This window comes from Macaca nemestrina, unplaced genomic scaffold (assembly GCF_043159975.1).
Source record: "Macaca nemestrina isolate mMacNem1 unplaced genomic scaffold, mMacNem.hap1 Scaffold_53, whole genome shotgun sequence".
In the NCBI taxonomy this organism is placed as follows: Eukaryota; Metazoa; Chordata; class Mammalia; order Primates; family Cercopithecidae; genus Macaca; species Macaca nemestrina.
Window position 1 is genome coordinate 64,904 of NW_027257706.1, and position 25,875 is coordinate 90,778.

The following is a 25,875-nucleotide window of genomic DNA, read 5'->3' on the forward strand; positions in this document are numbered from 1 at the left end:
CCTGGCTGCCCTATAGTCCCAGATGTGGCACGACGGCCAGGCCTCCTCCTGTGGCTGTGAGAGATAGGTGGCCAGACCTAGACTCGCCTCTCCAGCGCCGTAGGCCCTGTCCACACCTGTTCTGGTGCAGAAGGCCTCGGACCCGACGTGGCCTCTGACCTGTGTTTCTCTGCAGTGCTGGAGACGTGGTGGTCTGTGTGCTGGGCAGTCAGCTCACACTGGGCCACATGGAGAAGCATGGCTTCACGGAACCTATCCTCATCCCTAAGAAAGGTGGGCTGGGCCTGGCTGACTGGGCCCCTACATTCTATGTAAGTGACATTGAGAAATACGTGGATAAGTACCATCTGCTTCACAGTGCTCTGGAGCTTGAGCTGGGAGTGCTGGGGCACTCGTCACTGTGCATGCTGTTTCCCTGGCCCTGGCTGTGTCCCTTGTGTGCCGTGAGCAGGGGAGGCTCCAGGCTCACTGTACTCTGTTCCTGGTGCTCTTAGACCCTGTGTCCCATTGAGATGACATATGAACTGGCAGGTCCCTTGCCCTCCCCGATATTCTGGCTGCAAAGTGGGGGCTGGTCTGGGAGGCCCTTTGATTCCGGCAGCTATGAATTGCATTTTTGTGGGTGCTACATCACACCACCATGCCCAAGAGGCCCTGGTGTTGCGGGCCCACGTCTGTCTTTTTCCTCTTAATTTTTTTTTTTTATGATGAAACTTTAAACACACACAAAATTAAAGAAACAATAAGCCCTCATGCAGCTAGCACTGGAAACAAAAACCAGCAGCCTTCAGCCAATTTTCTGCCTCCATACGTTTGTTTTCTTGTAGTATTTTAAAAGAAATTCTGGCCAGGCATGGTAGCTCATGCCTTTAATTCCAGCACTTTAGGAGGCTGAGGTGGCTGAATTTCTTGAGGCCAGGAGTTCGAGACTAGTCTGGCCAGCAAGGCAAAACCCTGCCCCTTCTCAAAATAAAGAAATTAGCCGGTTGTAGTGGTGGCACCCGTAGTCCCGACTCCTCGGGAGGCTGAGGCAGGAGAATTGCTTGAACCCAGGAGGTGGAGGTTGCAGTGAGCCAAGATTGCACCACTGCACTCTAGCCTGGGTGACAGAACAAGAGTCCATCTCAAAAAAAAAAATCTTTTTACATACACCATTTCACCCATAAAAATTCCAGTACATTGCTCACAGTTCCACCATTACACTTGATAATATTAACAGTAATTCCTCGGAGGCATGTAAGACTCAGTTTAATTCTTCCCAGTTGCCTCAAAAATGCCTCTTTACGTTTGGCAGTGGAATCCAAATGAGGCCCCCACATTGCATTTGCTTTTTATGTCCCTGGAGTCTCTTTTCTTCTGACAGCGACATTTCCTTCCATCTCATTGGTTTGTTGGAGAGGAGGCCATGGTTGGTCTTGCAGAATGTCCGACATCCAGGATTTTGTTGCCAGCGTCCCCAGTGGTGTCATTGAGCAGATCCTTTTGTCCCAGGTGTTTCCTATGAACTCGTGGTTAGAGGCTTGCTTGACTTGCCTTCAGGTTTTTGGCAGGACTCCCTCTGGGTGCATGTGCTTCCATCCGTGGGGAGGCCTATCGTGCCTGGCCGCACTCCTGCAGTGATGCCAACAAGGCCAGTGGCCACGGCACACATCTCATCTGTCCACACTAACCCCATGGCCTTGCACTTTGTGGACAGAGCAGCCATGGAGAACTACTGTAAAGGGCTGCTGGCAATTCTGTGCTTTCTTCTGCCTCTTTCAGTCATGAGTCTTTTATAAAGAAATTTGCCTTCTCAGCTCGTCTGGCTATCCTGAACTTTTCTTTGTCAGCTACAGAGAAGGCTTTTCCCTTTATCAGTTTGCCAATTACCAGAGTCATGAATTGGTGCTGTACAAACGTGGGGGATTTGATAGCTTAATTTTTAAAAAGTAGGTATGTCTCATGAATTACTTGGAACATACACTGAAATGTATTTGTTGTTCATCTGAAATTCAGGTGGGCCAGGTGTCCTGTGTTTTCATTCGCTAATCTGGCCACCCTCACTGAGGCCTGTCACCTGGCTGCCTTGCAGTTATCACCAGGTCAGAGGGAGAGTGGTCAGGGTGCTTTGCTGAGCCAGAGGAAAAGCACGTGGATGAAGCTGGACGTTGGCACCCAGAGCCTTAGCATCCAGCCGCTGGCAACTCTGCTGTGTGTGACGGCAGCCAAGGGTATGTGTCCACTCTGCACATCCTGGCCTCAGGGAGGCTGTGCCAACTTCCCAGGGTGCTCGAGCTCCTCCCAGCAACTCCCCACGGCTGGAGCAGAGTGTGGATGTGACAGATGTCACCAAGCAGAAGGACTGCAAGATGAAGCTGAAGGAATTTGTGGAGTGTTACTACAGCACCAGCTGCAAGCGGGTCCTCAACACCACTAACCTAGAGTTCTCTGATACCCAGTGAGTGCCGCCACCCTGGGGCTGGGGTTGGGGCAGGGGTGCTGTGCCGTCCTTGGCAGTCGCCTGAGAAGCACAGTTCGAAGGTCTCAGTCTGGAATACTGCACATGGCACACATGGATTTTTCCTGTTTCTCTCGCTCTTTTAAATTTTTTCCCTTTTTCCTTCCTTTTTTTTTAAGGTTGGCCCACAGCTGTTTCTCTTTCAAAGTGTGAAGGTTTGAACAATTGTGAGCAATTCAACATTCAACACAAGGTTTCAACACAAGGTTTGAATTCAACACAAGGTTTGAACATTGTGAACAATTCAAAAATAAGGAGCAAAAAGGCAAAGCCTCTTCTGACCTTGGCCAATCCCATCCTAGTCCTCAGAGAGAACATTGGTAATGGTGTGTAGTTTTTTCCAGAATGCACACACTTCATCACACACTCAGACACATCAATGACACACCCACTTATGGACACACAACATTCACACTCATGGACACACTCAACAGTCATGACACCAACTCATGGACATGCTCATGACACACTGATTCATGGACACTTGAACACGTTGACACATTCATGACACACGGACCCTCACATTCGCTTATGGACACACTTACTCATAGATGTCACACTCGCAGTCATGACACACTCATACCTACTCACAGACACCAACGCGTGGTGAACTCACACTCATGGACACACCAACACACTCCTGACCCATTGACAACACACCAACACTCACCCATGGACGTACTCATGCCACATTCATAGATACGACACACTATCAGACACATGGACACACTCATGACACTCAGCATTCAGCAACACAGGGTGCAAACACTCATGGACACACCAACACGCTCATGACACGTTCACAACACACCGACTCGCTCGCATGACATGGACTTGTGATGCACTCACTCATGGACATTCACGGACACACCGTGGACACCTTCCTGATACACAGGCACTGACACAAACACAAAGGGACTCATGACACGCTTATGACACATTCTTGAAAGACTGAGACACTGACTCACTGGCACACTCACACTCCTAACATCCACATCCCTGGCACAGTTACCAACACCTGCACACACCCATGGAAAGGCCTGCACTCACACATGAGATTCTGTAGGGGGGGCTGTTGTGACTCACCTCCCTGCCTTCCAGGCAAAGTGGACTCCCCACAGATGTGTTTTGGTTGGCCCCATCCCCCTGAGTTTCTGGTGCTGGTTGTCATCAGCCCTGCGGTCACTGGGTGGGGCATCCTCTGTCATGGCTGATCTACACCAGCCTGGCTTCCCAGTGGCAGAGCTGCTGGCCCCGTACTTTGTGGCTCTGACCTTGTTCTCCCCCAGGGCTGCCAGCCTAGGGGTGGTCGGTGCCGGCCCTGGATCCACCCCTCACCCCCTCTCCATCAAATCTGCTGCCATCCAGCTGGCCCCTGGAAAAGATCCAGAACACTCACTCAGTGTAAGGCATGGGTGGCTAAGGATGGCTTCAGTCTGCATCATTTCCATCATCCCTACTTCCTGAAAGCACATAACACATGCAAAGGGGCAGGTAGGAATAAACAAAAGAATTATCTAAAACCACACTGAGAAAGATAATACAACACTGTGCCAAGAGCCACAAAAAGGTAATATGGCTGTGCATGGTGGCTCATGCCTATAATCCCAGCACTTTGGGAGGCTAAGGCAGGAGGATCACTTGAGGCCAGGAGTTTGCAACCAGCCTGGGCACCTGTCTTTAATTTTTTTTTTTAAAAAAAGGTAATGAGCATTCAGTATGGTTTGAGCTTCCTAACAGCAAAGGCAAAAAGGGAAATGGAGTGCGTTACGGTAACAGGGAAAGCAGTATGTATTGCTTGGTACCAAAAAACATAACTGAGTCATGTCTCCATCAACTTAATTTTCTTAAGTCATCTGAGAACTGAGGGGGTTCTCAGATGTCGGGATGATGGAGCTAGGGGGAGAGAGGGTACTTTGGCCTGTGGTTTTCCATTGGGCCTTTCAGGGCCATCCCTTTGCCTCCTGTGTCCACTGGCCCAGTCCGTGGACCATTAGAAGGTTGTTTGCAACTTTTATTGGTCACTGACCTATCAGAGCCTTCACATGAGCTTGGGTCAGGGCCATGGAGTGGGCTCTGCTTCATCATTAAGTCTGTCTCCTAGAATGTTGGCCAAGTAGGTAAGGTCAGGCCTGACCCCATGGGTTGTCTGGGGTAGCTCTTGGGGCCTGCTGCCTCACGGGGGCCCGCAATGACCAATGTACCCCTAGACCAGACAGATGCCTGCTGTGTGGCAGGTCTAAAGTGATGTGCCCACTGCTGGTCATTCAGACACATGTCACATCTGGACTCTTGCTCATGGTGACCTTGCGTGTCCATGGGGGCTTTAGGACCACCCCCCACCAACTCAGAGAAAGGTGTGGCCTGTACCTAAGCAAGCCAAGCAAGGAAAAGAAGGACATTTGAGGGTGTAGTGGGAGGCAGGGACAGCCTGGCCCCCATCGTGTGTGGTGTTTGAAAGACCCAGCTGGAGGTGGGTTGCAAGGGCCCTTGTGGCAGGGAACCCTCTCTTGTGGGCAGCAAGGTGCCCAGATTGCTGAGTGTTCAGAAGTTGGCAGTGGGCAGGCATGGGGGCAATGAGGACTCCTGGAGGATGGAAAAGGGTGCTAGTTTGGAACCTGCTGGAGATGTAAAGGTGATGACTTTTTTTTTTTTTTTGAGGTGGAGGCTCACTCTGTCACCCAGGCTGGAGGGCGATAGGGTGATCTCAGCTCACAGCAACCTCTGCCTCCTGGATTCAAGTGATTCTCCTGCCTCAGCCTCCCGAGTACCTGGGATTACAGGCACGCCACCATGCCCAGCTAGTTTTTGTATCTTTAGTAGGGACAGGGTTTCACCATGTTGGCCAGGCTGGTTTCGAACTCCTGACGTTGTGATCTGTCCACTGCAGCCTCCCAAAGTGCTGATACTACAGGTGTGAGTCACCGTGCCTGGCCTAGTTTGATGTTTTTGATAAAATGTAGTGCATTTTATCCAGGACAGTTTACACTTCATTGAATCGAAGGCTTTGCATTTCCCTCTCTTCCCTGGATATGAGTCGGCTGGATTTGACTGTGATCTGACAAGGCTAGGGGTCGCAGGTGCCCTATTGTCAGCTCTGAGGAGCAGTGGCTGTTATCCAGGTGACACCAGAGGTGCCTGGACTGAGTGTGAGAAATGATATCTACGCTGCAGCTCTGCTTGCCACAGTCACATGCACATGGCCAATCCGGACTCACTTTCCAGTTTGCAGGAAAGGAGGCTCCTTCTCAGGGGTGGATGGTTTTGGGGCCTTCTCATTGTCTTCTGGGAGTGGAGGCCAGCATCAGACCCAGTCTCCCGCCAGGGCCACAGCCAGTGCCTGGGCTCATTCCGCCCTCTGTAATCCTGTTTGCTCCTCTGTGAAATGACAGCTGTGACGCGTGGCCTGCAGGTGGTGAGAGTGTGGGACGCACCTCACAGAGCATGTTTCCCACTCCAGGGGACATCAGAAAGGGAGTCTCAGGTTCCCTCTCTACCTTCCTCTCCCACCCCCAGGATGCCCAGCTTCGTGGAGCCACCTAACATCATGAAGAAACTGCCCTGGGTAGAAAACTACTGGCTAGACGATATATTGCTGGCCAAGCCCAAAGTGACCCAGTACTACCTGATCTGCATGAAGGAAAGCTACACCAACTTCCACATCGACTCGGGGCACCTCTGCCTGATACCGCGTGTTCAAAGTAAGCCACGCCCCTTGGAACACCTCAGCTGTGCTGTGGCCATGACCCATCTGCAAGATTGTCTGCAGTCCCACGAGCCCTGACTGTGGCCAAGATGCCACTCCCCAGAGGGCCCTCGGATCATCCATCCCTGGGACAGGAGGCCATGGAGACATCCCTGGATGGAGGGGCGGGGGTGCATGTGGGATCAGATAAGCGCACAAATGTCTCATTTTTCTAATGGGATTCAGGCTCAATAACCATTGGATGAGGCCGCTGGGTGACTGTGCACTTAGAGGAGAAAGGGGGGTGTTGTGAGGACATCCTGAAAGAGGGGTGAGCCATAGCCAGGGCCCCGCACAGGACCTAGCGGGCAGGATGAGGGCATCTGAGCAGACGGGGATGGCTAGGAGCCTCACCATCGAGGCCGAGAGAGGGAAGCCAGAAAAGCCAGAAGAAAAATGAAAAATAGCAAAAGAAACAAAGGAAACCTTAAGCTGCGGGCTCCCCTAGCTGCTCACTGAGCTTCTCCAGACCGGCTGGGGCTGTAGCTGGGGGCGGGTGGGTGTGCTTATCCCACCTCTGGGAGGCCTTGAGGAAGTCACTGGGGCACCCTCAGAACCTGCCTTGGCTCCACTGCCGTAGGACAGGGGTCTCTCTGCTCCCGGTGCAGAACCCCTCCTGGGGCCAGGCATAAGACCACCTGGAACACAGTGGCATCATTTGACCCAGCCTGGGATCCAAGTGGTTCTCAAGAGTGGAGCTACCTGGAATTCTTTTGACAGCCAATTGCAGCTTTATTTACAACCTAGGCATCCACGCCATTTGTAGTGCCTCAAAACAATGTAATGTGGGATTATGGGCTTTAGCCCTTGATTATGCTGGGGGCCCAGATACCCAGAATCTTCCTAACACGCACACTTCTGAATTGCGAAGCCCCTGTGTCCTCAGTGGTGCAGACGGGAGTCGTGGACCTGAACAGGGTACTTTTCACATTAGGACCTATCACTTGCACCCCCACCCTTTGTACTGGCATGGGCGGCTCTGCCAACAGGCTCTCTTGGCAGGGGGAGAGAACCTTCTGTCTCATCAGGCCAGCCTCAGCCAACATCTGTGTGAGTGCTGGCGGTCTGCCTCTAACCACAGCGAGATGTTCTTTGCCCACCAGGTCGACAAATGCAGGGCCAGACCCTCTTCATTCCCTCAGGTGAGTGCTGGCAGCTTTGGGGACTGTGTCCTAGGGCTTGCAGGCCCTCATCAAGGTTACTGGCCTCTCAGGCTGTGTCCCCACCATGGGGTCTCTTGGCATCCCTGGCATGCCTGCTCCCTTGTCCAGAACTTAATGCCATCCCAGCCCAGTCCCTGCAGAGGGGCCAGCAGTGGGGCTTGTGCTGTCTGCTCAGCATGGGCAGTCATCACCACTGAGGACACCTTGGAGCTGCACAGCCAGTCAGGCCCCTTCACAGCCTGGCTGGGCTCACTGTGACTGAGCCCACGGCTGGAGACCCAGCTCAGAGAGCCTTGTGTGGGAACAGCAGCCACGACATCAGAACCAGCGAGGGAAGAGGGTGCTAGCTGCTCATTAAGTCAATATTAGGGGACATTTTGAGTCCGTGCTGAAGGAGAAAGCCCGTCATGAGCCACTTTGTGCCCCTAGATGATGTTAGAACAAATCCCAGATATTCTGCCGTTTCAATAAATATTCCACTATTTCTGAAGGACTTCCTTTCCTTCTAAAATAACATAGCTACAATACTGTTCCCACATCTTGAAAAAATGAACAATTAACAGCAATTCCCTAGTATCATCAAATAGCCAATTGGTGTTCAGATTTTCACATTGTTTTATAGGGTTTTTTTTTTCTCATTTTAAGTAAGTATCAAACTGAGGCCCTCACACTTTAATGATTTATAAGCTTCAGAATCTTCTGTCATCTATGAGTCCCTCCTCCTTCCATCAGTTTCCTCACAGTCACAGCTATTTAGGAAAGAGCTGTGGATTTCCCAGGGTCTGGCCCAAGCTGTCTCCAAGGATAACCTGGGATCCAGTCCCAACTCTGGTGGTGATGTAGCTGCCCCGGCCTTGTCTCCTGGCCCTGAGTGTGGTTGGGAGGCCGGGGGAGCTGGACATAGGGTGGAGCTTCCTCTCTCTGTCTGAGTACTGCCCTCATGTGGCCTGAGCGAGTGCCCTCAGCTCTGGACCTCGGTTTCCCTGTCTGTGTGGTGCAGGGCTGGACTGACTAGTCTGTGCTGCCTGAGATGCAGTCTCTCCCCAACTCCCTTCCATGGAGCCTGGGGTGGGGCTAGGACCAGAGAGCTGCTCCCAGGGAGGCCCCAGGCTGCTGGTGAAGCTGCAGCGGTGGACAGGGCACCAAGGCACAGGCGGGCAGGAGCTGGAGCCTGAGCTGGGCCTGGAAAGGCCTGTGCTGGTCTCTGCTGCTCCCTGATCTGGAGCCATGAGAAGCCCCTTCATGGGAGCCAGGTGAGGTGCCAGCCACTCCTCTCTCTCTCCCAGACAGGATCTATGTCACACTCACCCCTGTGGACTGCCTGGCCCTCACAGGACATTTTCTCCACAGCCTGAACGTGGAGATGCAGAGGAGGTAGTGCCTTGTGTGCTGTCTGCCCTCAGGCTCCGTAGGATAGGGTCCTCCCTCTAGCTGGGTCGGTGCCGGACACCTCGGGCTGAGTACTGGCTCACCCCCCCTGTGGGTGACCTGGACATGACCGTCAGCCTTGATGGGCCTCTTCGTGATGTGGAGGGAAGGAGGAGGTGGGCTCTGGGGTCGTGCAGGCCGGCTCCTCGAGTCATCTGGCTGCTGGACCGTCATAGTTGCCCTTGGTGGGGTTGGGGTTGCTTAAAAGGCTGCTCTTTCTCTTCTCAGGCACTGACAGAGCTCTCATGGGCCCCAAGGCCTGCAGCCACCCAGGGGCAATTGTCGCCTCGTCCACCTCAGCTATGCAGGGCCCAATGGGGAAGCCTGAGCTGGCGTGCCTGGGACCTGGATCCACCCCCAGCATCACCTGCTTGATGGTCAGTGCACTGAAAGCGGCTATTTGGTGGCTTCCAGAGCATATGAAGTGTAACGGATGTTGAAACTGGGCAGTCTGACTCAGTTTCCCAACTTCAAAACTGCCTGCTGGTATATGGAAAAGCACCTGCTGGAGGCGTTCAAAGGTACTGGTCACTCCAGGGTGGGCGTCCAAGCCTGGGGCTCTTGACTGTGGGGGCGGCCAGACCTAGCTCAGGGCTGATTGTCTGGGTGTGAGTGCCGCCTTCGTGTGGCCTGAGTCGGTCTCCTTGGCCCTCAACCTTCTGGGCCTCAGTTTCTCCATCTATATAATGCAGGACCAGATTGAGCAGGCTGGGCCTCTCCTGATTGGACTGTCCCTTGTTTTAGAAAACACTGGGTTGTTGGTTGAGAGTGGTGAGTGTGCATGGCCTTGGTGCAGGTATTGATCACAGCTGCTCCACCCTCCATTCTTGCCTCGATTGGGAAGGCGGGGCCCTGGCTCTGTCGCCAGCTGAGGAGAGGGTGTGAGTGGGCTCTGGGTCCACTTAGGATCCCTCAGGGCTGTGGCAGCTGGACTGTGAGGCAGGCTTGTGGCTCGCTCCCGGTCCTCTGTGGAGGCACTGTGGCATCTCTGGGCCGCCCCTTCTATTGCAGGTCCTGCCTGGCCACACCCTCAGAGATGAGAGCAGATGACTCTTGGCAGCCACTACCCTGTTCAGGTCTCCAGACTCTGCCCAGCAGCATGAGGGAGCCTGCAGGAGGATTTGCATTTATGTGTGATTTCCTTTCTCAGTGTGCCCTTCACCGGAAGTTGCTCTTAGTTACTCTTTTTTGGTTCTGATAGCAGCCAAGAGCTCTTTTATCCAGAATCCTTTGCATTCTGGCCCTAGTTTGAGAAGGAAAAATGGTCATTAGTCATGGCTTGCCAGGTTTCAGTAAGATTTTCTTATTGCTCCCTAAATGTGGAGCAGTACAAATAAGGTTCAATCTTTGTTATTTAGGGAATATACTACTTTGGAGACTGACTAAACTCCTGTAGCAACAAGACACCAAAATATAATGTCTTAAGAAGCACTTTATTTCTCTCTTGAGTAACAGTGTGCAGTTGAGGGATCCAGGGCCGGTGGGAGTCTCTGTTCCATGTCTTCTCCTAGACACCCATCTTTAGTGGCTCTTACTCCCATGCATGCTCAACATAAGGTCTCTATTCCTGGTTCCATGGGAACTGCAACGGTGTTATTTTCCAGGCAACTTCAAAGGGGCGAGGAAGTGTAGGCAAATTTGATCTTTAAAATGGTGACTAAATAGTAGTGTGGCTATAGAATTTATTGTCCAAACCCGAGCAACTTTGAGGGGAGAAGGGGAGTGCTAAACATACTTACATACTTTCTGAAATATTTATTATCAGCAATTTATTTTTATTGTATCGGCAGATCTAAAAAATTGTTCTGAAGAAAATTATAAAATAGTTTTAAAAATAGCTTATTTTCGTATGCCTACTGCCATAGAAAAGGAAACTGTTGGCTGCGTTGTGTGCATCCAGAGAGAGTTAAGAATGGAGAGACTGGTTATATTACTGGACATCATTTAGATACAAGCTTCTGTCACAGTGAGAACCCTTCTTGCTGTGCCCACACAGATGTCTCATGTACTGTGAGAGGAAATCAGGGGAGAATCTGGAAGCACAGAAACCTTCAGGGCCTACCTTAATGCAACCATTAATAAGGTAGTTAAACATGAAAAATTCTGGGAAAAATCCTAAACTAGGATGACAGAAGGACTGATAGGAAACCTAGTTTTTAGTTGGATAATCGTATATCCTGATAAATATCAAAGAACAATTCTAAAAGAACAAGAAGGTGAGAGCTAAACTTGTGTCATCGGAATTCATTGTAAATATTAAAGACATATGTGAACTTTGAAACTTTAACAGTCTTGACATAAATGTAGAGGAATATAATTGTGATGTAATAAATCGTGTTTTCTTTATAATGTTTTTAATATTCAGGACATTTATTTCTGTGTATTATGTGAAATAAGTGTAACTTTCTTTAAAGGTAAAAATTTCAAGCCCCAAGCCCTGTTACTTAAGTCAGGATGATGAGAATGATTCAACACAAACATTGAGTAACTATCCAAATTGAATATGAAGAATTGTGTGGCAGTTATAAGCATACCTAAATCATGAAACTGGATTTAAGAAATGCTGGTGTGTAGCAAAGGGTAATTCAAATAGTAGAGAAATCTGGGAAACTTCAAATTTTGGGAGGAGGTAAGGACGATAAGGAGGACAAGAATTATCTAGGGAGGCTGGAGAAAAACTAAGAGAATATGGTGTCTGAAGAAAAAAATATTTCAAGGAACAGTGATCATGATGTCAAAGGAGTAGATTGAAGACACTGTTGCTAAGTATAATATAGCAGGATACCTTACACTTAGAACTGTATTCTTTGTTTATATATAAATATATGGCCAATGTATAAGTAGTTACTTGTATTCATCACCTTCATAACTGTCCCAGTGTAGAAGCAGAAGAAAATACGCCTGAATGAAATAGGTTCAAGAGCGAATGGGAGTAGAGTAATTGAACACAAAGATTAGACATAAACTGCTAAAAAAGAGGGGAAATCGGGTTCCAGATGGAGGCCAACTGGGATAAAGTTGTTTTTTTTTTTTCACATTAAATGACATAATTTTATTTTCTTGTTTTTTTATGTGAAGAACTTGGTAGAGGAATTACACAATTTCAGATGCAGAAGAAGAGTATTGTTGGAATGATAGGCATGAGTAGATAACAGGTGTGATGGTTAATACTGAGTGTCACCTTGATTAGGTTGAAGGATGCAAAGTATCATTCCTGGATGTGTCTGTGAGGGTGTCACGAAGGGAGGTTAACAGTTGAGTCAGTGAATTGGGAGATGCAGACCCACCGTCAGTCTGTGCGGGCACCCTCTAATCAGCTGCCAGCACAGCTAGGATAAAAGGCAGAGGAACATGGAAGGGCTAGACTGGCTAAGTCTTCTGGCCTCCATCCTTCTCCCATGCTGGATGCTTCCTGCCCTCCAACATCAAACTCCAAGTTCTTCAGCGTTTGGACTCTTGAACCTTCCTCAGTGGTTTGCCAGGGGCTCTTGGGTCTTGGGCCACAGACTGAAGGCTGCACTGTTGGCTTCCCTACTTTTGAGGTTTTGGGACTTGGACTGGCTCTTGCAGATGACCTATCTTGGAACTTCACTTTGTGATTGTGTGAGTCAATACTCTTTAAAACTCATATATATATACACACAATATATATGTATATAATATAATATATATAATATATATTTATATATTTATTTATACTATTAGTCCTGTCCTTCTAGAGAATCCTGACTAATAAAACAAGTGGGCAAGCCTTAGTCACAGTAAGGAGTGAACATTATTTAGAAGCAAAGACAGTTCGCCCATATGGAAATGAGATGTAACAGAATGTAGGTATGGATATATGAAGGTGAGCAGCTGTAGCGACTGGAGATTTTGAAGTTTTTGTCAAATTATTACTTTTTTACAAGTGAAATAGAAAATAAAGTCATCAACAAAGTAAAAATGAAAGCGGAAAAAATAAACATGAACTGTTACTCTGGGAAAGGATGAGAGTGAATGGAGCAGGGAATATTATTTTTTTCTGGGAAATATAAAGACATGAGCTTTGAGATCATGAATTTCAGTTGAAACAAATCAACCTGATTTATGACTTGATGGGTCATTACTTTTTAATGCTGAATACTATTTCATTATTTGGATATATTACAGTTTATCCATTTACCTAATTAAGGATACCTTGGTTACTCCCAAGTTTGGCAATTTTTAATTAAGTTGCTATAAACATTCTTGTGAAGGTTTTTGGGTGGATGTGCTGTCACCTTCTTTGGGTAAATACCAAGGAGCATGATTGCTAGATTTTATGATAAGAGTTTTGCTTTGTTTTGTGAAAAGTTAGACGAACTGTCTTCCAAAGTGGTGTAACATTTGCATTCCTACCAGCATCACCAGCATTTGGTACTGTCTGCCTTTCATATTCTTCAGGCTCCATCTTCATAATTTTTTTTGCACTTACTTTTAAAATAAAAGTCATTTCATTCCCTGCTTCATTTCTTAAACATCCTTTAATGAGTACCTTAAAGTCAGAAATCCCCAGAAATTGAAAGTGTCAACTGTATATTGAGAGCTAAAGACTGCAAAGGAGTGATACCAAATTGGTGATTATTTAAAACCTCAGTTGAAAAATTCTAATAGCTAAAGAAGAGTTATGATATTTTCATACATATTTCTTTCTCTTTTACATGTGTAAACTTAAGATAATCTGGAGTATTGTGTTCTTGGGAAAATCAGAGCTCTTCAAAAAAATTATTGTTCATAATGTTTAGAAATTTAGACCTAACATTTTCATGGTAATTCAACTAGAGTAAACTTAGCTAAACAGAGCCATTTATTGGCCTGTTGTACATATTGTTTTAGACATATATATTAGATAATAAAATACCGAAGGAGAATAAAAGAATATGAAACTACTTTGAGAAAGTATCTAAGAAAATAAGCTATTTGTGGCCTTTCTACTACCTATACTCAATTTAGAATAATAATAGGGTAATATACATCATTGATCGGTAAACTCAACTTGCTAAGAAGCATAAAAATATAGGTAGGAGATTTCAGTGAAGAATATTAACATTCATTAACAAGTTCATAAGATCAAATGCTTAAAACCAGAATACTTCAGTATCCCAAAATTTTAAAGGATTTTTTTTGTGTGCATTTTGTTTTGCTTTGTTTCTTGCCAGTAGCCTTCTCCTTATTAATATGAGAGTAAAAGGCCAGTGAAAATTCATATGAATAATTTTATAAACAGACATTTTATAGAGTTAAATATTGATGTTCCTAATTTATTATTGTAAATTGTTCACCAAAAATGAAAAATTTAAAAAGGGTAAATTTGAAAAGAAGGAAATATTAAGGGAAGTAGAATAAGTAAAGTTTACCTAAGTCATAACTTAGATTAAAAATATTTGCAATCAGTAGGATTTCCTCGGACATTTCCCAACAGGGACAAAATGGCTATACAGTGTGGATAGTAAGAATGGTTACTGCCTGCTTGTGTACCTTTTGGAAAGCACAATACTGGGAATGTAGTACTTCAGTTTAGAGCCTGTGAATGTCTATCTCTTTCTAAAAGTGCATAGAGAAGTGTGGGAACTGAATTTCCAAGATAATGAAGCACAAAGCAAAAAGTATATATGTAGAAGTCACACTACTGGATTTTAGTTATTTCATCATTTAACTGTACAAGACTCCAGCAGCTAACTGAACTTGTCCAGCTTCATCCTCTCATCTGAAAGTTTGAATATTAATAACTCTCTCACCAAGTGGTAAGGATCAGGGTATTAGCATGCATAATGGGACTTGGGCAGGGTTTGAAACATAGAAAATGCTCAATAAATGAGACATACTATCTTATTAAACTCTGATTGACCATTGGCCATAGATAAGTGGATGTTCTCTCAAGGGTTAGAGAAAATCGGCATCGTTGTGGGCTTTTAAAAATTATTAGCTCACTTAAATTAATAAGTAGTTATTTTAAACTTTATTATTATAATAAACTCTATACACACACACACATATATATCAATAGGACACACAGAAATATATAAGGAGAGATGTGTGATGGGAATCAGCTCACATTTATTACTGTGGAGGCCCACAAGTCCAGTGTTCTGTCTGTGAGCTGGAGAACCCATCCTCTGCTTTTTGTTCTATTGGGGCAGTCTCTAATGAATTGGATGATGTCCACCAACAGTGGTGAGAGTGGACCTTTTTTTCTCCTGATTGTTTACTACAGGTTCAAATGCTAATACAGAAACATCCTCACAGACACTCCCAGAAAGGGTGTTTCCCCAGCTATCTGGGCATTCCTTAACCCAGTCAAGTTGACACATGAAATTAACCCTTAGGTCAGCACAGAGGCTCACACCTATAATTCCAACACTTTGGAAGGCTGAAGTAGAAAACTTGCTTGTGGCCAGGAGCAAAGATTAGCCAGGGTAACATGATGAGATGCTGTCTCTACCAAAAAAAACCAAAAAACACAAAACACGTGCACACACACAGCGGGGTATGGTGGTGCACACCTGTAGTCCCAGCTACTCAGGAGGCTGAAGTTGGGAGGGTATCTTGAGTTCAGGAGTTTGAGGTGACAGTGAGCTATGATGACACCACTGCACTGCAGCCTGGGCAACACAGGGAGACTCTGAATTTTAAAAAATTACCCGTGACATAATTTAACATAATATGTTGAATAATATACGTTCAACATTGTAAAATTTAAACTAATATAATGTTGGTTGTGCATATATCACCTCTAGGGAACTTGTCATATAATTCCTTAATTTTAAATTATTTCTGATTATTCTCTAGCTGTAAGACCCTCATTATAAGATTATGAAAGATTTGGATAGAAATTTGGTTTCATTTCCAATAACTTATTAGCACAAATTTGTCTTATAAAGAAAATCCAATCAGTAAAGACATAAAACAAGTTAAAATATTAGCTTTATTGTAAACTGACAATGAAAATTTAATCAGTAGTATTTTGAATAATGTGCATTTTCTTGTCTTTCAATAACAATCACTGGAATTAAAAAGAATCATGCATGGATATGTCAGTTGTTTAACTGACAAGAGAAGGGACTTTGTTAAAACCCTTTTTATATTTAATAATGTTTGCTACTATTATATAAAAAATTATGTTTACAGTTACTTATTAGTTGCTTTAATTGTATTCTGGCAGAAATCCTGCAATTCTTTTATCATGAATTGGAAATCATACCACTTACAGAAGGTGATAATATTTAGACATTGAAAGATACATGGAATAAAAAAGCAAAAAAACTATACATCTTCATTAGGCTTGTTGGAATATAATTATTTTACTTTTTAATACTATCATGTTAAATATTAAAATTTTCAGTTTGTGTTACAATGTTTAGAGCTGTATCAATCTACTTGTCTGGTTTGAAATGTGCAATTTTGTGAAACAACAGAATAACTCATTGAATAAATCCCAGTTTTATGCTAGATAAGAGAGAGGAAAAATATGTATCTGAATCCTTCATTCTTCTGTCATTCAGTATAGACTTTTGGCTGCTTCAGCTATAAAGACATCCAAAGAATGGCTTTCATTACAGCAGATTTGGCCTTTTCACATTTAACTCACATATTTTGGAATAATGCACTTGCAAGGTTAAAGCTGTCTGTGACTTAAAAAAAATCCAGTGTGTCTTTGGTGGCTAAAATCATTTGGATATAATAAAAGGTTTTTTTATATATCAAGGACAAGTAATTGTCAAAATCTAACAGTAAATGTAAGTATTTTAATTTCTGAATACATTTTGAAAGTTCTTTGGAAAATGTCTGCAATATGTAATTTAGAAAAGTCTTAAAAAACATTTTAATGGACACATTTTAATTTTATAAAGGGCTACCTAGTATAATTTATCTTTTTTATTTTTGAAATTAACTCATAGAGCTCTCTATAAAGCCATGAGTAAACATTGAGGAATAATTTTGATGACCTACTGTAAAATACACTGATATTAATCAAATAGGTTTAAAAGTTAATTAATTTCTAGCATCAATTTCTCTGTGAACGTAAGAGCTTATATGTGTGTTTATGTGTATGTGCGTGTATGTTTCTGGAGACTTAGAATTACATAGACCAAAACTGCATCTTAATCATCTACATGATTTTTAAAACTGGTTCAGAAGTTTGGATGTTTGCATATGCAGGAGGTAAATTTGGTATGATCATGCAAATCAAAAGGATTTTATTTTTCATGTGTTCAGGAGAGAGTATCTTTAGTACTTCAGTTTTGAGTGGAAAAATTGGTTTGTTTATTTAGAGAATGTTCAATTGTGCTGTTGCAAGTCACTCTTCAGGTTGCAGGCAACCCGTCATTAATAGAAAGATTCTATACCTTTCAACAAGGGACTTTTTATTTCTTCTGTAACTTTCCCCAATGCCCTTCTCCCCAGGAATGATTCATTCAAAATTTGGCAATGAAAACCAGTACCAATGGGAGATTACCTAAAGATACTATTTTTCATAGAAGGTATTTTTACTGCTGTTGAAATATAAAAAGATCAGTCAGTTCTATTCCTTTGTGAATTTTCACCAAATGTTTTCGCTATATTCGAAATATTTTCACTCAAACCTATGTAGTTGACAGGGCTGGATCAAAATTGGTATTATTTTATTTTTTGGTAGAAACATTAGCCCCCCATTGTTGAAAGCTCCGCCCTACTGGCTGAAGTGAGCTTTATGAAATTAAAAGGGCCAGTGCCCCACTGCTCTTCTTTTTCTCTCTCCCCCCACCCCACTTTTTTTTTTTTCAACTTTTAGAAGCCAGGTAGTAAAGGCTAACATTTAGAAAGTTATCATGCATGCCCAGGAGAAGTCACAGGTTGAGAGGTGACTTCAGAAAACATTTTAAGGTTACACCTCTGACTATCTTTTTAAGATACAAGAATAAAAAATAATAAAAACAGAATCAGTAAACCCTGAGGAATCAGGGAAATCAATTTCCAGAGTTTCATATTGTTACATTCAAACGTTCAATGTTCAAGAAAAATCTCAAGGGATACAAAGACCACAGAAATATATGGCCTGTTCAAAAGCACAAATAAAATGAACAGAAACTGTTCTTGAAAATGTTCTGATAGCAGATTCACTAGACAAAGATTTTAAAACAACGGTCTTAAAGATGCTTAGAGAACTAAAGGAAGACATGGAAAAAATCAAGAAAATATGTATAAACAAAATGAAAAAATAAAATGATAGAATCCTAAAAATACAAAAATATTTTGAAGCTAAAAAGTACAGTAACTGGAATAAAAAAATTAGAAGGTTTTAAAAGCAGCCTTGAGTAGGCACAATAAAGAATCAGCAAACTAGAAGAGAGGACAATGAAAATTATTGAGTCTGAGGAATAGAAAGAAAAAAGATGGAGGATAAGTGAACAAAATTTGATTGACCTTGTGGGAAACCATAAAGCGGAGCAATATGTGCACTGTGAGGGTCCCAGATGAAGAGAGATAGAAGTGGACTGAAAGAATATTTAAATAAATAATGAACCCAAATTTTCAAATTTATTGAAAATTATGAATATAAGGATCCAAGGAGCTCAGTAGCTCCAAATATGATAAAGTAAAATGTTCTCACATCAAGACATCTTCTAACAAACTTTTGAAAGACAGAGTATTCTAAGCCAGAAGACAAGTGACTCTTCATATACAAAGAACTCCTGACCTCAGGTGATCCACCGGCCTCAGCCTCCCAAAGTGCTGGGACTCCAGGCGTGAGCAGAAAGTGATATTTTTTAACACATGGAATGATCCAGACTTGTTTCGTCATAATTTTTCTAACCATGTACTGGGATATCATTACAAGAAAACTCAGTGTTGACATTTTAGCGTGCAGTGACAAATCTTTCTCCATATTGCAAGGACCATCTTCTGTTATACTCATCTCAAAGGGCAGAATGTAATGTCCTGTTTAACTGGGAGAAGGAATATATCAGTATTTAAATATTCTTATAGACATGTTACCTTATTTTTATCTTTTTTTTTTTTTTTTTTTGAGACAGTTTCTGTCTGTTGCCCAGGCTAGAGTGCAGTGGTGTGATCTTGGCTCACTGCCACATCCCTCATTCAAGTGATTCTCCTGCCTCAGCCTCTTGAGTAGTTGGGATTACAGGTGTGTGCTACCACGCCCGGCTCGTTTTTATATTTTTAGTAGAGATGGGTTTCGCCATGTTGGCCAGGCTGGTCTCAAACTCCTCACCTGAAGTGATCCGCTCAGCCTCCCAAAGTGCTGGGATTACAGGCGTGAGGCACCTGGCCTGACATACATGCAAACCTTATTCTATAAAAATGTGTTTTTGTACGTATAATAGTTTGAAAACTAACATTGTATCTATAAATAACTCTTTATAAAAATGTATAGTTTTCATTGTAAAAACAAAAGGAGTGATATTATTGATGCTAAATAATCCCATCACTCTAAACCACAAAAGTTGCCCCCATCATCATCTTCAGTATTTCAAGAACTGCAAGATCCAGTTGGTGTTAATTGATGGGGAAGTGGTAATCAAAGAGTCTTTATGAAATATAAATCGTATTTTCCATTTCATGGGTCTTGCTAATTCTGAATGATACCTAGGGGAAATGCTCAGTTAAAATAAATGAGTAACTGGGTCACTGGGCATTCAAGAGATCATTTGCAGTGAATTAAAATCTATAATAAAACTCACACTTGTTTCCATGCTAATTATGTTCTCATGCTAAATATATTACAATGTTTTATGAAGTACTCTATGTAATATCATAGAAATTGATAAAATTATATTTTACTAAGATAAAATAGCTTAAAATTATAACTTTTCAAAATTTATTTTTATGTATAAGAATAAAAAAGCCCTTTCTTCTCCATCTGCTATTGCATTCTGCTTAAAGTTCTTTAATTTTATTATCACATTATACACATGTGATATCTTAATTAAAATATTAATTTTAATCATCAACCCTAGAATAAAACTTAGACAAAAAAGTACATATAATATGAAAAAAAAATGAATTAAGATTTCAACAAATATTTCTACCTAAAAGTAAAATAATACCAATTTCGATTCAGTATTGTCAACTACATATAGCGAAAACATTTGGTGAAAATTCACAAATGATTAGAACCGACTGATCTTACTATATTTCAACAGAAGTAAAAATAGCTTCTGTGAAAAATGATATATTTAAGTAAACTCCCATTGGTACTGGTTTTCATTGCCAAATTTTTAGTAAATCATTCTGGGGCAGAAGGGAATTGGAGAAAGTTACGGAGGAAATAAGAAATCCCTTGTTGAAAGGAATAGAATCTTTCTATTTATGAAGGGCTGCCTGCAACCTGGAAGAGTGACTTGCAACAACACAACTGAACATTATCTAAATAAACAAACCAATTTTTGCACTAAAAACTGAAGTACTAAAGATACTCTGCTGAATACATGAAAAAGATAAAATCCTTTTGATTTGCATGATCATATCAAATCTAGCTCGTGTATATGCAAACATTGAAACTTCTGAATCATTTTTTAAAATCTTAAAAATTCATGTAGATGATTAAGAGGCAGTTTTGGTTTATGTACTTCTAAATCTATAGAAACACACAAATACACATGAACACACACATAAGCTTGTGTTTTCACACAGTAATCCTAGAAAATTCTTAAACCTATTTGATTAATATCAGAAGTACATTTTGCAGGAATAGTCATGATAATTGTTTTTCAATGTTTAGTCACAGTTTTACATTATAGAGAACTCTGAATTAATTTCAAGAATATGAAAGAGGGCTGGGTGCAGTGGCTCACGCCTGTAATCTCAGCATTTTGGGAAGCCAAGGCGGGCGGATCCCCTGAGGTTGGGAGTTTGAGACCAGCCTGACCAACATGTAGAAATACTGTCTCTACTAATACAAAATTATCTGGGCATGGTGGCCCATGCCTGTAATCCCAGCTACTTGGGAGGCTGAGACAGGAGAATCACTTGAACCCGGGAGGCAGAGGTTGCAGTGAGCTGAGATCACGCCATTGCACTTCAGCCTGGAAAACGAGTGAAATTCCATCTCAAAAAAATAAAAATAAAAAAGATAAATTAGCACCGGGCACAGTGGGTGGCTCAGGCCTGTAATCCCAGCACTTTGGGAGGCCGAGGTGGGCAGATCACCTGAGGTCAGGACTTCAAGACAAGTCTGACCAACATGGAGAAACCCCGTCTTTTCTAAAAATACAAAATTAGCCAGGTGTGGTGGCACATGCCTGTAATGCCAGGTACTCCGGTGGCTGAGTCCGGAGAATCGCTTGAACCCAGGAGGCAGAGGTGGTGGTGAGCCGAGATCATGCCATTGCACTCCAGCCTGGGCAACAAGAGTGAAACTCTGTCTCAAAAAAAAAAACAACAAACAAAGTTAAATTATACTAAGTAGCCCTTTTTTTAAAAAAAAAAATGTCCATTAAAATGTTTTATAAAGACTTTTCTAAATTACATATTGCAGAAATTATCTTCCAAAGAACTTTTAACTATATTCAGAAACTAAAATATTTACTTTTACTGTTAGATTTTGATTCACACTGAAAATCAATGACTCATCCTTGACAAAACCTTTTGCTTTATCTAAATGATTTTAGCCACCAAAGACATACTGGATTTTTTTTTTTTTTAAGTCACAGATAGTTTTAATCTTGGAAGTGCATCATTCCAAAATGTGTGAGTTATATTTGAAAAGGTCAACTCTGCTGTAATGAAAGCCATTCTTTGAATGGTGTTATAGTTGAAGCAGCCAAAAGTCACACTGAAAGCCAGAAGAATTAAGTATACAGATAACATATTTTCCTCTCCAGTCTAGCATCATACTGGGAATTTATTCAATGAGTTATTTTTTTGTTGTTTTACAAAATGGAACATTTCAGACCATACAAGTAGATTCTGATACAGCTCTAAATATTATAACACAAACTGGAAAGTTTAATATTTAATATGTTAATATTACAAAGCAAAATAGTATCTCAATGAGTCTTAATAAAATGCATAGTTTTATTTGCTTATTTATTTCATGTATATTTCAATGTATAGATATTATCACTTTCTGTAAGTGGTATTTTTTCCAATTCATGATAAATGAATTATGGAATTATTGCCAGAATACAATTAAAGCAACTAATAAGTTATTTTAGACATAAGTTTTTGTAATTTTTAAATAAAAGTAGTAGCAAACATTGTTAAATATAAAAAGGATTTCAACAAATGTCCCTTCTCTTGTCACTTAAACAACTGACATATCTATGCATGATCCTTTTTAACTCCAGGGATTGTTATTAAAACAAAAGAAAATGCTCATGATCCAAAATGTACTAAGATTAAATTTTTATTGTTCACAATAAAGCTAATATTTTAACTTGTTTTATGTCTTTAGTGGTTAGATTTTATTTATAAGACAAATTTGTGCTATAAATTGTTGGAAATAAAACCAAATTTCTATCCAAATCTTTCAGAATTTTATAAAGAGGGTCTTACAGTAACAGGATAATCAGAAATAATTCCAAATGAAGAAATTAGATGACAAGTTGCATATAGGTGATACATGTACAACAAGCATTATATTAGTTCAAATGATACAATGTTGAATATACATATTGTCATGGTTAATTTTTTTTTTTCTAATTCAGGCAGAGTCTCTCTGTGTCACCCAGGCTGGAGTGCAGTGGTGTCATCGTAGCTCACTGTCACCTCAAACTCCTGAACCTATCTACAGTACTTACTATCCACATTATATACCCATTTTGTTCCTGTTGGGAAATGTCTGAGGAACTCCTACTGGTTGCAAATATTTTTCTTCTAATTTATGACTTAAACTCTACTTACTCTACTTCCCTTAATATTTCCATCCTTTCAAATTTACCTTTTTTCTTTATTTTTGTGAATAATTTACAGTAATAAATTACAAACATTAACTCTATAAAATGTCTATGTATAAAATTACTTGTATGAATTTTCATTGGCCTCTTGCTTTTGTTTTAATAAGGAGAAGGCTGCTGGCAAGAAACAAAACAAAATGCACACACAAAAAAACCTTTTAAAACACACTTCAAGATACCGAAGTCTTTGGTTTTAAGCATTTGATTGTATGAGCTCATTAATGAATGTTAATAGTTTTTACTGAAATTTGCTACCTATATTTTTATGCTTCTTATCACTGAGTTGTTATACATACCAGTGATTTTCATGACCCTATTAGTATTCTACATTGAGTGTGGATAATAGAAATCCCATAATAACCTTATTTTTGTTAGATAACTTCTCAAAGTAGTTATTTTATTCTCCTGTCTTAGTTTATAATATAATAAATATGTCTTAATATGTACAACAGGCTAATAAATGGTTCTGTTTAGCTAAGTCTAGTCTATATAATGAAAATGTTAGGCCTAAATTTCTAAACATTATAAACAATTTTTTGAAGAGCTCTGATTTTCCTAAGTATACAATACTTCAGACTATCTGAAGTTTACACATGTAAAAGAGAAGGAACTACATATGAAAATGTCATAACACTTCTTTAACTTAGAATTTTTCAGCTGAGGTTTTATATTGTCACCAATTTAGTGTCACTCCTTTGTAACCTTCAGCTCTCAGTATATAGTTAACACTTTTATTTTCTGGGAGATGTTTAGACTTTAAAGAACTCATTCAAGATTGTTTAAGAAACAAAGCAGGGGATGAACTGAAGACTTTCATTTTGAAAGTAAGTGCAGAAAAATTATGAAGATGAAGCCTGATGAATGTGAAAGGCAGACAGTACCAAATGCTGATGATGCTGATAGGAATGCAAATGTTACACTGCTTAGGAAGACAAGTTCATCAACTTTTTAGGAAAGTAAGCAATCTCTTTTCATATAATCTAGCAATCATGCTCCTTAGTATTTACGCAAAGGAATTGAAAACATGTCCACACAAAAACCTGTACAAGAATGTTTATAGCAGCTTAGTTAATAATTGCCAAACTTGGAAGCAACCAAAATGTCCTTCATTAGGTAAATGGATAAACTGTAATACATCCAAATAATGAGATACTATTCAGCATTAAAAAGAAATAACCTCTCAAGCCATAAAAAGACATTAAAGGAATTTTAAATGCATATTTCTGAGTGAAACCAATCAGAAAATGCTACATACTGTATGACTTCAGCTACATGACTTTCTGGGAAAGACAAAACTCTGGAGACAGTTAAAAAAAGTCAGTAGTTGCCAGGAGTTACAGGGGACAGAGGGATGAGCAGCTGGAGCACAGAGGAATTCTAGGGCAATGAAACTCTTCTGTATAATACTATAATTATGATTATTATATTGAGATTTTAAATAAAATTCAAATTTAAAATGCAGTAACTAAGAGGGAATCAGGTTGATTTGTTTCAACTGAAATTCATGATCTCAAAGCTCATGTCTTTATATTTCCCAGAAAAAAATAGTAATTCCTGCTCCATTCACTCTCATCCTTTCCCAGAGTAACAGTTCATATTTATTTTCTCTCCTTCCCATTTTCACTCTTTGCTGATGACTTTTCTATTCCACTTGTAAAAAAAAGTGATAATTTGACAAGAACTTCAAAATCTCCAGTTGCTACATCTGCTCACCTTCATATATCTATACCTACATTCTGTTATCTTTCGTTTTCATATAGGTGAACTGTCTTTGCTTTTAAATAATGTCCACTCCCTTACTGTGACTAGGTCCTGTGTCCTGTTGTATTAGTCAGGATTTTCTAGAGGGACAGGACTAACAGAATAAATGTATATATAAAATGAGTTATTAAAGAGTATTGACTCACACAATCACAAGGTTGAGTTCCCTGATGGGCTGTCTGCAAGCGGAGGGGCAAGAAAGCCAATCTGAGTCCCCAAATCCCAAAAGTAGGGAAGCCAGCAGTGCAGCCTTCAGTCTGTGGCCAAAGGCCTGAGAGCTCCTGGCAAACCCCTGGTGTATGTCCAAGAGTCCAAAAGCTAAAAGAATTTTAAAGTTTGATGTTTGAAGGCAGGAGGCAACCAGCACAGGAGAAAGGTGGAGGCCAGAAGACTTAGCCAGTCTAGCCTTGCTGTGTTCCTCTGCCTGCTTTTATCCTCGCTGCACTGGCAGCTGATTAGAGGGCACCCACCCAGAGTGAGGGTGGGTCTGCATCTCCCAGTTCACTGATTCAACTATTAATCTCCTTTGGTGATACCCTCACAGACACACCCAGGAACAATACTTTGTACCCTTCAATCTAGGTGGCACTCAGTGTTATCCATCACACCTGTAAGTGAAATATGAACAGTCTGAATTCAATATATGATCCTCTTTGCATAAATTATTATCTGTCATTTGTAATACACATTATTCAGAATGTCGGAAAAATCTTTCCTGACGTATTTCTTATTTAAAAGTAATGAGCATTTTTATAGTTTTTATATAATTTATATCATTTACACGTCACAAAATTCCCATAATTATGTTGGCTTTAATCATCAAAAATGTATTGGTGTACTTAAATACAATCACATTGCATCCCTTCTCTCCAGCAGATGTTGTAAAAGAAACTATCACAGCTGGGGGAAACTGATACGCAAAAGTGTAAAGCTTGGCAGAGAAAAGATTAATTTTCTGTACTTAATGCCCTTGATTCTTGAAAACTTTAAACTTTTTTCACAGTAAGGCCAGTGATTTCATTGTCTGGTGGGCAGTGGACAGATGATAATGTTCTGCTCTACTTTAATTTATGATGAACCAAAGAGAACCGGTTGTTTCTCTAATGAGTTTGCAAGAGATGCTTCGATGCTGAAACATTAGCTGCATCCTTTGGACTACTGTGATGGGGAAGTGAGAGGTAGTTTTAACAGCTTGCTAAAATTATCACCATTAGAGTTAATGAAGCACTAAAATATCCATACCAGATGTTTCAAATGGTTAGATTTGGGGGAAAGCATGTAATAAATTTACATTTTGGCACTAAGTACAAATTTTAATTTACTCTGATTACTTTATAGCCCATCTGGAAGGCCATTTGAAGGAGT

The 25,875-nt window shown here is 41.4% G+C and overlaps 1 protein-coding gene across 4 annotated transcripts in view; it reads left to right on the plus strand.

Annotated features, from left to right (window-relative positions):
• The first annotated feature begins 5,632 nt into the window (after window positions 1-5,632).
• LOC139361494 (lysine-specific demethylase PHF2-like) overlaps window positions 5,633-25,875 on the plus strand; it is a 38,223-nt gene continuing 17,980 nt past the window's right edge. Inside the window, exons 1-3 of one of the 4 annotated variants that reach the window (XR_011619042.1) lie at window positions 5,633-6,198; window positions 7,245-7,384; window positions 9,062-9,354. Coding sequence is in view for 2 of the 4 variants with exons in the window: in XM_071090081.1 (XP_070946182.1) it covers window positions 5,883-6,198; window positions 7,245-7,384; window positions 9,062-9,208 (603 nt within the window). In the remaining 2 variants the exon portion in view is untranslated. Of the gene's footprint in view, window positions 6,199-7,244; window positions 7,385-9,061; window positions 9,422-25,875 lie in introns of those variants that run through there. The other 3 variants (XR_011619043.1, XM_071090081.1, XM_071090082.1) reach the window with 3 other exon arrangements.